The sequence below is a fragment of the Saimiri boliviensis genome, chromosome 3 (assembly GCF_048565385.1).
Source record: "Saimiri boliviensis isolate mSaiBol1 chromosome 3, mSaiBol1.pri, whole genome shotgun sequence".
NCBI lineage: Eukaryota > Metazoa > Chordata > Mammalia > Primates > Cebidae > Saimiri > Saimiri boliviensis.
The window spans coordinates 95570397-95585019 of record NC_133451.1 but is presented as its reverse complement, the minus strand read 5'-3'; the positions used below and the strand labels follow the sequence as shown (position 1 = coordinate 95585019).

Here is a 14623-nt window from a genome sequence, read left to right as displayed (position 1 = left end):
ATTTTTTAGACAGAGTTTTGCTCTTGTTACCCAGGCTGGAGTGCAATGGCGTGATCTTGGCTCACTGCAACCTCCGCCTCCTGGGTTCAAGCAATTCTTCTGCCTCAGCCTCCCGAGTAGCTGAGACTACAGGCGTGCGCCACCATGCCCAGCTAATTTTTGTATTTTCAGTAGAGACGGGGTTTCACCATGTTGACCATAATGGTCTGGGTCTCTTGACCTCGTGATCCACCCGCCTCGGCCTCCCAAAGTGCTGGGATTACAGGTGTGAGCCACCGCGCCCAGCCTGTTTATTTATTTATTTTTGAGACTGAGTCTCGCTTTGTCACCCAGGCTGGAGTGCAGTGGCATGATCTTGGCTCACTGCAACATCTGCCTCCCAGGTTCAAGTGATTCTCCTGCCGCAGCCTCCCAAGTAGCTGGAATTACAAGCATGCACCACCGCACCTGGTTTATTTTTGTATTTTTAGAAGAGACGGGGTTTCACTATGTTGGCCAGGCTGGTTTCAAACTCCTGACCTCAGGTGATACTCCTACCTCGGCCTCCCAAAGTGCTGGGATTAAAGGCATGAGCCACTGCACCTGGTCCACATATAGGTTTTAAATATTTTTAAAATAAAAACACTTTATTTAAAACCTATCTCATAAATTGATAGGTTATTTGGAATATATGTATCATTTCTTCTTAAATATATGTATCATTTTGTCTTAAATGATGTATCATTTCTTTTTAAAATAAACACATTTTGTTTAAAACCTGTCTCATAAATTGACAGGTTATTTGGAATATATGTTAAGCAGATATCTCTTTCACCAAACTAGTAAGCAATGTTGGTCTACATCATGTATCATTTTACAGAACTGGCTATTAGTATATATGATAAAAGAGAATTGATCCTTTGTGTATATCTATGTCATGTAGATATATAGCTGTAGTCTTTTTTTGTATTTCAGGAGTTATACTCATTACGATTTGGTGTATGACCTGGTCAATCTTAGGCTCAGAAGCTCTCCCTGGTGGAAATTTGTTTGGATTGTTAATTATTTTTTATAGCGCCATTATTGGGGGAAAATTTGTAGAACTCATTAGAATACCTTTAGTGCCTCCACTTCCACCTCTTCTTGGTAAGTATATAATTAGCTCTCTTTTCTTTATTATTAACTATATGCAAACTTTGAAAATTTTCTTGTTAAATTAGATATAATTCAGAAATATTTCAATGTAGTATGTTTTTTATAGTTTCTTCATATATGTATTTACTGTGTGTGTGTGTGTGTGTGTGTGTGTGTGTGTGCGCGCGCAGCTCCTTTAATAGGTGTATTTATTTCTCTCTCTGTCTATGTATATACACACACAGGTTTTATCCAAAATTTATCTTTAAAATAAACTTAATATCTTTAGTATATTATTCCTGTTGCTATATTGTTTAATAGAATTTTAAAAAATTTTAGATTCACAGGGTACATATGCAGGTTTGGTACATGGATATATTGCATAATGGTGAGGTTTGGACTCTAGTGAACCCATCACCAAATAGTGACTACTGTACCCAATAGGTAATTTTTCAGCCTTAACCTTTCAACCCTCTCTCCTGTTGGACTCCCCAGTGTCTATTATTTCCGTCTTTATAACCATGTGTACCCATCGTTTACCTCCCACTTCCAAGTGAGAACATGTGATATTGAATTTTTCTGTTTCTGAGTTATTTCACTTAGGATAATGGTCTTCAGCTCTATCCATGTTGCTGCAAAGGACCTGATGTTATTCTTTTTTAAGACTGCGTGGTATTCCATGGTGTATATGTACCATGTTTTCTTTATTTAGTCATTTAGGTTGATTCCATGTCTTTGTTATTATGAGTAGTGGTACAATGAATGTATGCATGTATGTGTCTTTATGGTACAATGATTCATATGTTGAACCATCCTTGTATTTCTGGAGTAAAACTCATTTAACTGTAATGTATTATGTTTTTGATGTACTGCTGAATTCAGTTTGCTAGTTGAGAATTTTTGCATCTATGTTCATGAGGGATATTGGACAGTAGTGCGTGTGTGTGTGTGTGTGTATGTGTGTGTGGCTTTGCCTGATTTTGATGTAATGGTAATACTGGATTCATAGACTGCATTAGGGAGGAATTCCTCTTCCTTGATTTCTTGGAGTAAGTTTCAGCCACCTGTGAACCTGAACTAGAATAAGTGGATTGTATAATGAATAAAGGAATAACTACAATACAAATGCATGACAATAAACAATGTGATATGAAAGCTGTCTGCCAGCCTACAATATTTGTAATTGTTTTTGAACTGCATGATGAGAGGAGGTGCTCCTTACAATTTTCTCTTTGGAAACATTTATTCTTTGATGTTAACTGTCACCGCTATAACCATGATCACTCATGGATTCACCAAAAATCAGGTAAGTAATTATCTTACTTGTTTTTATAAATCTTTCTAAAATGTATATAGAGCTCACATTTATTTCATTGTTTAGTACTGGAAGTGTTTTGTGTCTGTATTTAGAAGTTTGGTGATGTTTTGTGACCAGAAATATTCTATAGGAAATTGACTCTTGTTTGTATCAATTAGCCTATGATAAAATTGGTTTTGTTTTATAGGTCATTTCCAATAACCTGTAAATGTTAAGTGAGAACTTACTGTATTCAAACATATGTAAATATTCAGTACAGTGGGCCAGGCACAGTGGCTCATGCCCATAATCTTAGCACTTTGGGAGGCCAAGGCAGGAGGATCGCCTGAGCCCAGGAGTTCAAAACCAGCCTGGGCAACATAGCAGAACTCGTCTTTACAAAAACTTAAAAATGCGTCTGAGTCTCAGCTACTCAGGAGGCTAAGGGAAGAGGATAACGAGCTCAGAAGTTTAAGCCTGCAGTGAGCCATGTTTGCATCACTGCACTCCACCTTGGGCATCAGAATGAGACCTTGTCCTAAAAAATAAATATATATTCAGTACACTGTCAGTAGAGATAATCTATACATCTTATCTCTGCTGTCCTTTCTGTATCCACAGTTTTCTTGCAGCAGCTTCTAAGTATTTATTGAATCAATTTTCTCCTCTCCAGACTTTCTCTTTTGCTCTGGCTTAGGCTATTTGTTTCCAACTTTTGCATGGACTGTGACAGAGTCTTCAAATTAATCTCTGTCTCCAGTTTTATCCCTAACTGGATAAACCCAAAACACTTCCAGTACTAAACAATGAAATAAATGTGAGCTCTATATACATTTTAGAAAGATTTATAAAAACAAGTAAGATAATTCACCAAGTCCCTCACATAAAAAAACGCAATACTCATTGTGTTACTTTCTGCCTAAAACCTTATTTTGCCAAAGATGGGGGAGACCTTTCGATGATCTGGCCCTCCAATTTCATTCTCCTCCCTCCTTTCCTTGCCCTGTATGTTACACCAACACTAAATTACTTGTTGAACCCCATTTAGATGTATTGTTTCTTATTGCCATTTCTTTATTCATGCTGCCTTCTCTACTTGCTTGTAACCTGCCCTTTACCAAAATAAAAATGAGAGATGTGGTGTATTAGGAAAGACATTAAACATTTCTGTTTTCTTTCTCAGAAAAATGAACTGAATATGTATCTTTATTTTCTTTCTTTTAAGGGATGTTGCTGGCTGGTTTTATGATTAGGAATGTTCCATTCATCAGTAAACATGTCCATGTCGATAGCACGTTGTCTTCAGTTTTAAGAAACATTGCCCTTACTGTTATTCTAATACGAGCTGGACTTGGACTTAATCCACAGGTAGATTTACAATTATAAATTGAGTAAGCTTATTTCAAAATTTTGAGGATGGTGGGAAAGAAAAAGAGGCAAAAATTTTATTTACTTGTTCCAAGAGGAGTCTGTAAACAAACCTAAGATAAAGAAAAAAAGGAAGGTGAGGTGGATCCTGCCTGTAATCCACAAAAATTAGCCAGGTTGGTGGCATGCACCTGTAATCCCAGCTACTTGGGAGGCTGAGGCAAAAGAATTGCTTGAACCTGGGTGACAGAGGTTGTAGTGAGCTGAGATAGTGCTACTGCACTCCAGCCTGGATAACAGAGCGAGAGACTCCGTCTCCAAAAAAAATAAATAAATAAAAAGGAGAAAAAGACTGTAGAAATAATGGCACTTTAAGTTCTATTTTTAGCCACCATTATCACTGATATGAAGAGAACTGAACTGACTGTGTTGTAAAGTCTTTATTAGAAATCACCTTTAATCATTTGCACAGAGATCAATGTCTCTTATGTAGCCACTATGTTATTTGGGAAGCTCTTCTATGGAGAACTATGTACTTTTCAGTTAACATAGGATAAGAAAAATCTTATAGAAGTCTTTTTCTTTTTTTAGGGAAGGTAAGGATTTCAGTAATTTTTTTTCATGACATTTTCTCCACAGAATTATGTTCCTGATTATCTTTGTATTATTGTAAAATCTAATCTTTTAAAGTATTTCTTAAAATATTACAATCTAGGGACCATAAATCCCATCTTTAAGAAGATGACTATTCATCAGTATGATAGTTACTCAAATAAATGTGCCAAATATGCTTTAATAGAAATATCTCAAGAGCATAAACAATTATAGCCAATGAGATTATATTTTCCAGTAGAAAGTAGGAACCAAGGAGAAAATTGAAAAGTTCTCCCTTTTAAAATTAATTATGCAGTTTTTAAGTGATTTTCTTTGGCATGTTGGGATTCTATTTATAATTATTAAGTTAATCAAACAGTTCATCTCTAAAAGTTAACTGATGAGAAAACACTAATAGGTCACTATCATTATACTATTGATTAAGAAAGTTAAGGAAGGTACAAATAGCTATTTAATCATAGTAAAATTGATCTTTTAATAATTAAAATACAATAATATTTTATGAGACGAAATTGTTTATAATCCAATCTATGATGACATATAAAATATAATTTTATATGTTCCAAGTCTAATGGGACTGTATGTTGAAATGAGATTTCATTTAGTGAAAGCTTCTCATGAAAAAAACTTTATATTTTGATATTTGTTTACATAATTTTCTTATTGGCCATTGTAAATGTATCTAAGTATGACTCTTTTGTATTTTAGGCTTTGAAGCAATTGAAGGGAGTTTGTTTCAGATTGGCAGTAGGTCCATGCCTTATAGAGGCAAGTGCAGCCGCTGTTTTTTCCCACTTCATTATGAAATTTCCCTGGCAATGGGCATTTCTATTAGGGTAATTTCTTTCTCATTTTTTAAATGAAAATATTCAATTAAGGATGCTTGGTTAAAATTGTTAAAATATTCAGAATGGTTTATAGAAAAGCTCTATTAAAATTCTTTTCACAGTGTTGAAAACCTTGGAAACCTGTTGATTAAAAGCAGAGCCATGTCCCAAATTGTATCAGATTTTTAACAAACATTCATGTCCTCTAAATGTATATCATCAATAATATTCACATGATCAGTTTATTCCTTTTCATCTGTATTATAACATATCTGTATGTTTTAATCTATCTAATGGCCTCTTCCTCATAACTATATGTAAATACAGTTGCACATTTCATATATGTGTATGTGTATATATATATTTGAGAAACATTTTATATAAACACAGGTGTATAAATATGAACTTTCTCATTTTAAAGAAAACAAGCAAAGAAAAACTCTTGCCATATATCCAGTGCCCCATCTATCTTTATCTACCATCCATTTGCCTTACATTTGAATTCCTCAAAATAAGTCTGTAATTACTGTCTCTAGATCCTAACTCCTTTTCATTTTTCAATTCATTAACTTTTGTCTCTGCTTATCCATTCCAATGACACTCATAGCAAAGTTCATCCATTACATAGTTACTAAGAAATCCAGTGAATTTTTAAATTAATGTTTATGATAAAATACCCAAATGCAATTTTCTTTTAAAAATTAGAACTTTATAAATAAAGGAGAAATGACCTCTGACTATGCCTTCAAATCATAATACCCATACCTCTACCCAAAGTGACAACTCTTAGGAGTTTTATCCTTCTTCAGTTTTTATTTTAGGTTCAAGGGGTACATGAGCAGGTTTTTTATATGGATAAATTACATGTCACAGGGGTTTGGAGTGCAGATTGTTTTGTCACCCAGGTAATAACACTCAATAGGTAGTTTTTCTATCCTCACCCTCCTTCCACCCTCCACCATCCACTCTCAAATTCACCTAGTGACAATTGTTCCCTTCTTTCTGTCCATGTGTACTCAGTGTTTAGCTCCCACTTATAAGTGAGAATATGGGATATTTGCTTTCCTGCTCTTGTGTTAATTCACTTAGGATAATGGCCTCACTCCATCCATGTTGCTGCAAAGGACATGATCTCATTCTTTCTTATGGCTCTGTATTATTCTGTGGTGTATTTGTGCCACATTTTATTTATCCAGTTCACCATTGATGGCATTTAGGTTGATTCCACGTCTTGGTATTTGGTTACACGGAAAAGATTTTTAGTGGTAATTTTGGAGAATCTGAGATTTTGGTGCAACGATCACCGCAGCAGTGTACACTGCACCCAAGATGTAATCTTTTATCCCTTACCCCCTCCCGCCTTTTCCTCCCAAGTCCCCAAAGTTCATTCTATCATTATTATGCTTTTGCATCCTCATAGCACAACTCCCACTTATGAGTCAGAACATACAATGTTTGATTTTTCATTCCTGAATTACTTCACTTAAAATAATGGTCTCCAATTCCTTCCAGGTTGCTGTGAACGCCATTATTTCACTCCTTTTTATGGCTGAGTAGTGTATATATATAATATTTTCTGTATATGTATATATATGTATATATATAATATTTTCTGTATCCATTCATTGATTGATGGGCATTTGGGCTAGTTCCAAATTTTGCAATTGCAAATTGTGCTGCAATAAACATGTGTGTGCTAGTGTTTTTTCATATGACTTCTTTTCTTCTGGGTAGATACCCAGTAGAGGGACTGCTGGATCAAATGGTAGATCTACTTTTAATTATTTAATGAATCTCCATACTCTTGTCCATATGATTGTACCAGTTTACATTCCCCCCAGCAGTGTAAAAGTGTTCCCTTTTTAACACATCATGGCAACATTTATTTTTTATTTTTTGATTATGGCTATTCTTGGAGGAATAAGATGTTATTGCATTGTGGTTTTGATTTGTATTTCCCTGATAATTAGTAATGTTAAGTATTTTTTCATGTTTCTTGGCCATTTGTATATCTTCTTTTGGGAATTGTCTATTCATATCCTTAGCCCACTTTTTGATAGGATAATTTGTTTTCTTCTTGCTGATTTGTTTGAGTTCTTTATAGATTCTGGATATTAGTGCTTTATTGAATGCATAGTTTATAAAGATTTTTTCCCACTCTATAGATTGTCTTTTTACTCTGTATTTTTTTTTTTTTTTTTTTTTTTTTTTTTTTTTTTTTTTTTGCTGTGCAGAAACTTTTTAGTTTAATTAAGTCCCATCTATTTATCTTTGTTTTTGTTTCCTTTGCTTTTTTGGGTTCTTGGTCATGAAGTCTTTGCCTAAGCCAGTGACTGGAAGGGTATTTCCAATGTTACCTTCTGTAATTTTTATGGTTTCAGGTCTTAGATTTAAGTCTTTGATCCATCGTGAGTTGATTTTTGCATAAGGTGAGAGATGACGATCCAGTTTTATTCTTCTACATGTGGCTTACCAATTATCCTAGCACCATTTGTTGAATAGGGTGTCCTTTCCCTACTTTATGTTTTTGTTTCCTTTGTTAAAAATCAGTTAGCTTTATTTCCTGGTTCTCTATTCTCTTCTGTTGGTCTGTGTGCCTATTTTTATACCAGTATTATGCTGCGTTTGTGATTATAGCCTTATAGTATCGTTTGAAGTCAAGTAATGTGATGCATCCACATTTGTTCTTCTTGCTTAGTCTTGCTTTGGATATGTAGGCTACTTTTGGGTTCCGCATGAATTTTAGGATTACCTTTTTTAGTTTGGGGAAGCATGACGATGTAGATTGCTTTTGGCAGTATAGTCATTTTCACAATATTGATTCTACCCATCCATGAGCATGTGATGTGTTTCTGTTTGTTTGTGTAATCTATGATTTCTTTCTTCAGTGTTTGTAGTTTTCATTGTAGAGGTCTTCCACCTCCTTGGTCAGGTATATTCCTAAGTTTGTTTGTTTGGGATTTTTTTCTTTGTTTTTGTTTTGTTTTGCAACTGTTGTAAAAGAGGTTGAGATCTTGATTTAATTCTCAGTTCAGTCACCATCAGTGTATACCAGTGCTACTGGTCTGTGTACATTGATTTTGTATCCTGAAACTTTACTGAATTCATTTATCAGATCTAGGAGCTTTTTGGATGAGTCTTCTGGCTTTTCTAGTTATACAATTATATCATCATGAACAGCAATAGTTTGACTTCCTCTTTACTGATTTGGATGCCCTTTATTTCTTTCTCTTGCCTGATTGCTCTGGCTAGGACTTCTGTGTTGAATAGAAGTGGTGAAAGTAGGCATGCTTGTCTTGTTCCAGTTCTTGGGGGGAATGCTTTCATCTTTTCCCCATTCAGTATAATGTTGGCTGTGGGTTTTTCATAGATGACTTTTATTACCTAAGGTATGTCCCTTCTATGCCAACTTTGCTGAGAGTTTTAACCATAAGGGAATGCTAAATTTTGTCAAATGCTTTTTCTATATATGTTTGGTGATTATGTAATTTTTGTGTGCTTTTTGTTTGTGTTTGTTTTTTTTGTTTTTCTTTTTTTTTCTTTCTTTCTTTTTTTTTTTTTTTTTTTTTTTTTTTTTTGATATAGAGTCTTGCTCTGTTGCCCAGGCTAGAGTACAGTGGCCCAATCTCACCTCACTGCAACCTCTGCCTCCCAGGTTCAAACAATTCTTATGTGCTTCAGCCTCCAAAAGACCTAGGAGTAGCTCCCCAAGCTCGCCAGCATCTGTTACTTTTTGACTTTTTAATAATAGTCATTCTGCCTCTTGTGAGATTGTATCTCATTGTAATTTGTTTTGCATTTCTCTAGTGATCAGTGATGTTGAATATTTTTTCATATGCTTCTTGGCCACGTGTTTTTCTCCTTCTGAGAAGTGTCTGGTCCTGTCCTTTGCCCAGTTAATGGGCTGTTAGGTTTTTGCTTGCTAATTTTTCTAAGTTCTTTTTGGATTCTGGATGTTAGACTTTTGTTGACTGCATGGTTCACAAATATTTTCTCCCATTCTGCAGGTTGTTTGCTGATTATTTCTTTTGCTGTGCAGAAGCTCTTTAGTTTAATTAGGTCCCATTTGTCAATTTTTGTTTTTGTTGCAATTGCTTTTGGCATCTTCATCATAAAATGTTTTCCAGAATTAAAATTTCTAGGATATGTCCAGAATGGCCTGTGTCCAGAATGGTATTTCCTAGGATATATTCCATGATTTTTATAGTTTGGCTTTACATTTTAAGAATTTTTTTTGAGATGGAGTCTCACTCTGTTGCTTGAATGCAGTGGCCCAATCTCAGCCCACTGCAACCTCCACCTCCCGGGTTCAAATGATTCTCCTGCCTCAGCCTCTTAAGTAGCTGTGACTACAGGCACGCACCACCACACCCAGCTAATTTTTGTATTTTTAGTAGAGGTGAGCTTTCACCATGTTGGCCAAGATGGTCTTGATCTCTTGACCTCATTATCCACTGCCTTGGCCTCCCAAAGTGCTGGGATTACAGGCGTGAGCACCACGCCCAGCCACATTTTAAGTCTTTAATCCATCTTAAGTTGATTTTTGTAAACTGTGAAATGTATGGAGTCCAGTTTCAATTTTCTGCATATGGCTAGCGAGTTATCCCAGAACAATTTCTGAATAGGGATTCCTTTCCCCATTGCTTGTTTTTGTCAAATTTGTAGAAGAGCAGATGGCTATAGGTGTGCAGCTTTATTTCTGGGTTCTGTAACCTGTTTCATGGCTCTGTGTCTGTTTTTGTTCCAGTACCATGCTGTTTTGGTTACTGAAGCATTGTAGTATAGTTCAGAGTCAGGCAGTGTGACACTTTAGACTTTGTACTTTTTGCTTAGGATTGTTTTGGCTATTTGTGCTCTTTTTTGACTTCAAATGAATTTTAGAATGCTTTTTTTAATTCAGTGAAAAATGTCATTGGTAGTACGATAGGCGTAGCATTGACTCTGTAAACAGCCTTGTGCAGTATGGCCATTTTAATAATATTGCTTCTTCCTATCTGTGATCATGGAATGTTTTCCTTTTGTTTGTGTTGTCTCTGATTTCTTTGAGCAATGGTTTGTAATTTTTCATTGTAGAGATCTTTCACCTCACTGCTTAGTTGTATGCCAAGGTATTTTGTGGGTTTTTTGTGGCTATTTTGAATGGGACTGCATTCTTGATTTGGTTCTCAGCTTGGATGTTGTTGGTGCATAGAAATGCTACAGATTTTGTACACTGATTTTTGTAACCTGAAACTTTGCTGAAGTCGTTTGTCAGATCTAGGAGCTTTTGAGAGGCTGCTAAGGGGTTTTCTTGGTATAAAGCGTTTCATCTATGAAAAGGCACAATTTGACTTCCACTTTTCCTACCTAGATGTCTATGTTTCTTTCTCTTGCCTGACTGCTCTGGGTAAGACTTCCAGCACTATGTTGAATAGGGGTAGTGAAAGTGGGCATCTTTGTTTTGTTTCAGTTCTCGAAGGGAATATTCCAGCTTTTTCCCATTCAGTATGATCTTGGCTATGGGTTTGTCATAGACGGCTCTAATTATTTAGAGGTATGCTCCTTCAGTATCTCATTTGTTTAGGGTTTATATCATGAAGGGATGTTTTTATTTTTACTTCTGTTTATATGATGAATTACATGTGTTTATTTGTATATGTTGAACTAAACTTGCATCCCAGGGATAAAGTTTACTTAACCATAGTGGACTAACTTTTTGATGTGCTGCTGGATTCAGTTGCCTTGTATTGGCCTGAAGTTTTCTTTTTTTGTTGTGTCTCTGCCAGGTTTTCATATCTAAATGATGCAGGCTTCATAAAATGAATTAGAGAGGTATCAGCGACTTTTTATTACTCATTCAGTTTCAGAACTCATTATTGCTTTGTTCAGGGTTTCAATTTCTTTCTAGTTTAATCTTGAGAGTTTGTGTTTCCAGAAATTTACCCATTTCTTGTAGGTGTTCTACTTTGTTTGCATAAAGGTGTTCATAATAATGTCTGAAAGTTTTTTGTATTTCTGTGTGATTGGCAATAATGTCCACTTTTGTCATTTCTGAATGTGTTTTTTAGATCTTCTCTTTTTTTCCCCCCTTTATTGGTCTAGTTAGTGACCTGTCAAATTTATTTATTTTTTCAGAGAAACAGCTTTTAGTTTTATTTATCTTTTGTATGGATTTTCATTACTCGATTTCATTCCATTCTGCTCTGGTTTGATTATTTCTTTTCTTCTGCTAACTTTGGGTTGGTTTCCTGTTGATTTTCTATTTTCTCTAGGTGTGATGTTAGGTTGTTAATTTAAGATCTTTCTAACTTTTCAATGTGGGCATTTAGCACTAAACTTTTCCCTTAACACTGCTTTGCCTGTGTCTTAGAGAGTCTAGTATGTTGTATCTTTGTTTTAACCAGCTTCAAAGAATTTCTTGGTTTCTGCCTTAATTTTATTGTTTCCCCAAAAGTTATTAAGGCACAGGTTGTTTAATTTCAGTGTGATTGTATGGTTTTGAGAGTTCTTCTTAGTGTTGATTTATATTTTTATTGCACTGTGCAGTCCAACAGTGTGGTTGGTATGATTTCAGGGTTTTTTTAATTTGTTGAAAATAAATTTATGGTTTTTAGTGTGGTCAGTTTTACAGTATATGCCAGGTACAGGTGAGAGGAATATATATTCTGTGGTTGTTGGGTGGAGAGTTCTGTAGATGGCTATTAGATCCATTTAGCCAAGTGTTGACTTAAGGTCCTGAATATCTTTGTTCATTTTCTGTCTCATGATCTATCTAGTACTATCAGTAAGTCTCCCACTATTATTCTCCGGTTATCTAAGTCTCTTTATAGGGGTCTATGAACTCATCTTATGAATATGAATATTTCAGTTTGGGGCACATATATTTTTCAGACAATTAATTCTTCTTGTTGAATTAAACCATTTATCATTAGGTAGTGCCCTTCTTTGTCTTTTTTTATTGTTGTTGGTTTAAAATCTGTTTTCCCTGAAATTAAAATAACAATGCTACCCTTTTTTGTTTTGCATTTACTTGGTAGATTTTTTCCATCCCTTTACTTTGAGCCAATGCATGTTGTTGCATATGAGATGGTCTCTTGACAGCACAATACAGCTGGGCTTTGCTTCTTTATCCAACTTGCCACTCTGTGACTTTTAAGTGAGGCATTCAGGCTGTTTACATTCAAAGTTAATATTGATATTTATGGATTTGGTCCTATCATTATGCTGTTAGCTGGTTATTACATAGACTTGATTATGTAATTGCTTTACAGTGTCGATGGTCTATGTACTTAAATGTATTTTTGTGGTGGCCATTAACAGCTTGCAATAGCTACATGAGTAAACTTGGAAGCAGATCTTCTCCCACCCCCACCTGCCTCATGAGAAAACTTAAGTCAACGCATACAGCTAAGCCATATCCACATTCCTGACCCACAGAACTCACTAGACAATAAATATTTGTTGTTTGAAGCTCCTGTGTTTAAGAATGGTTTGTTAAGCAAAATGAGAAAAATAATACAGCAGGTGATTACAATGTGCAGCAGAGTTCAGGAATCACTGAACTAGGCTGATATGTGGTCTTAGAGAAGACTAGTGTCTTCTTGAATCCACAGGGAAATCTGTGGCATAAATTGCACCATAGAGGTTGTATAGCCAGAAGCAAATGGGCAAAATGATTATACCCTCACATCAGTCAGTCATTGGCAGATGCTGTCTGGAGGGAAGGTAGAGGAGTGCAAAACCTCCCTAGTATACCCAAGTAGGTGCTTGTCAGCAGGGCAAGGGTTCTAGAAACCTGCAGATGTTAGCAGCCAACAAGCAGCAGCTGTTCACTGACCTCGTAAATGGGTTCTGGCAGGAACACCAAGAGCATTTCTACACAGGATATACTTCAGCCTTTATAAAATAAATGTAGAAGAGATGAGGCAAATTCTGATTAAGATATGCCAACAGAAGGTAATCTGAGTAGGAGTCTCTCCATTCCTCATGGGTGTCGTCACCCACTCCAGAAATTTTCTCATTTGCCTTTATAACTTAGATGGCCACACTTGTTTTTTGGGGCAGACATCTCTGTTCCTTCATTCCTTACTTACTCAAGAAGTAGGAAATGTGTGGAAGGAAGATTTTTCTGGCTATTCTTACAGTGATACTCCAAATAATCAACAATTTGGTTTCCCCAAAGGTCTCTCTTGCTCCCAGAATCTGCCATTTCAGGGTTTGGAGTACTTTTAGAAGCACACATATCTTTTGAAGCAATCTTACTTACACACATTTTGGTTTATGGTTTCCTTTTTTCAATCCTAAATTGTCTGTCTCTTATCTTCCTGGGATATATTTAGTTTCCTGTCCATTGACGATTCACCTTTTGCTTTCTAGTTAGGTTATGAATTTTTCTATTACTTTTACATCTTCACTTCAAAGGATTTAGGAATCGAGGGAGAGGCTGCAACCTATGCTCAGCCCAACATTTTAAACCATATCTGTATAACATTTTAGCCAGCACTAAACAATGCATGAAAAGTTTTATAAACATTAAATTGCATTCACTCAAATTTGAAATTCTTCTAAAGTAAAGTTATTATAAATAACTTGTACTTATAAAACACTATTTGATTTAAAAGATACTTTAAAATTAATTTTCAGTATTTCTTTCAGTTTTGTTCTAGGTGCTGTCTCTCCTGCTGTTGTTGTCCCTTCCATGTTGCTGTTGCAAGAAAATGGATATGGTATTAACAAAGGCATTCCAACCTTACTAATGGCTGCTAGCAGTATGGATGACATTCTGGCTATCACTGGATTCAATACATGCTTGAGCATAGTCTTTTCCACGGGTAAACAAGAAAATGTAACAACCACCAGATCATTCATGACCCTTTATGTTAGTTCTTTAAACAGAGTTTCTGGCTTTGCATCTTCATGTATTAACCAAGACTTTTCAATTTTACATCTTTTTAATCTCCATAGAAAATTCATGCTAGATCAAGGAAGATATTTCAGTGGCTTAGATACCACTACTTAACATACATAATCTCATTTTAATAATGATGTTACAATTAATTTGATTAAACCATATTATTACTATTTATCTGTTTATGTTGCTTTGGAATTTTATCAGTTCTCATTAGAAAAAAATAAGCAACACTATTATTTGTACTACTAATATTTTTTATTTTTTTTGGAGACGGAGTTTCGCTCTTGTTACCCAGGCTGGAGTGCAATGGTGCGATCTCGGCTCACCACAACCTCCGCCTCCTGGGTTCAGGCAATTCTCCTGCCTCACCCTCCCGAGTGGCTGGGATTATGCGCCACCATGCCCAGCTAATTTTTTGTATTTTTAGTAGAGACGGGGTTTCACCATGTTGACCAGGATGGTCTCGATCTCTTGACCTCGTGATCCACCTGCCTCAGCCTCCCAAAGTGTTGG

At 35.6% G+C, this 14623-nt stretch overlaps 1 protein-coding gene across 4 annotated transcripts in view; it reads left to right on the top strand.

Annotated features, from left to right (window-relative positions):
• SLC9B1 (solute carrier family 9 member B1) overlaps positions 1-14623 on the top strand; it is a 98272-nt gene that overhangs the window by 51597 nt on the left and 32052 nt on the right. For all 4 annotated transcript variants that reach the window (XM_074396518.1, XM_074396515.1, XM_074396517.1 and 1 more), the window contains 4 exons: positions 955-1125; positions 3636-3778; positions 5102-5229; positions 13855-14030. In XM_074396518.1, the coding sequence (XP_074252619.1) occupies positions 955-1125; positions 3636-3778; positions 5102-5229; positions 13855-14030 (618 nt within the window). The remainder of the gene's footprint in view (positions 1-954; positions 1126-3635; positions 3779-5101; positions 5230-13854; positions 14031-14623) is intronic.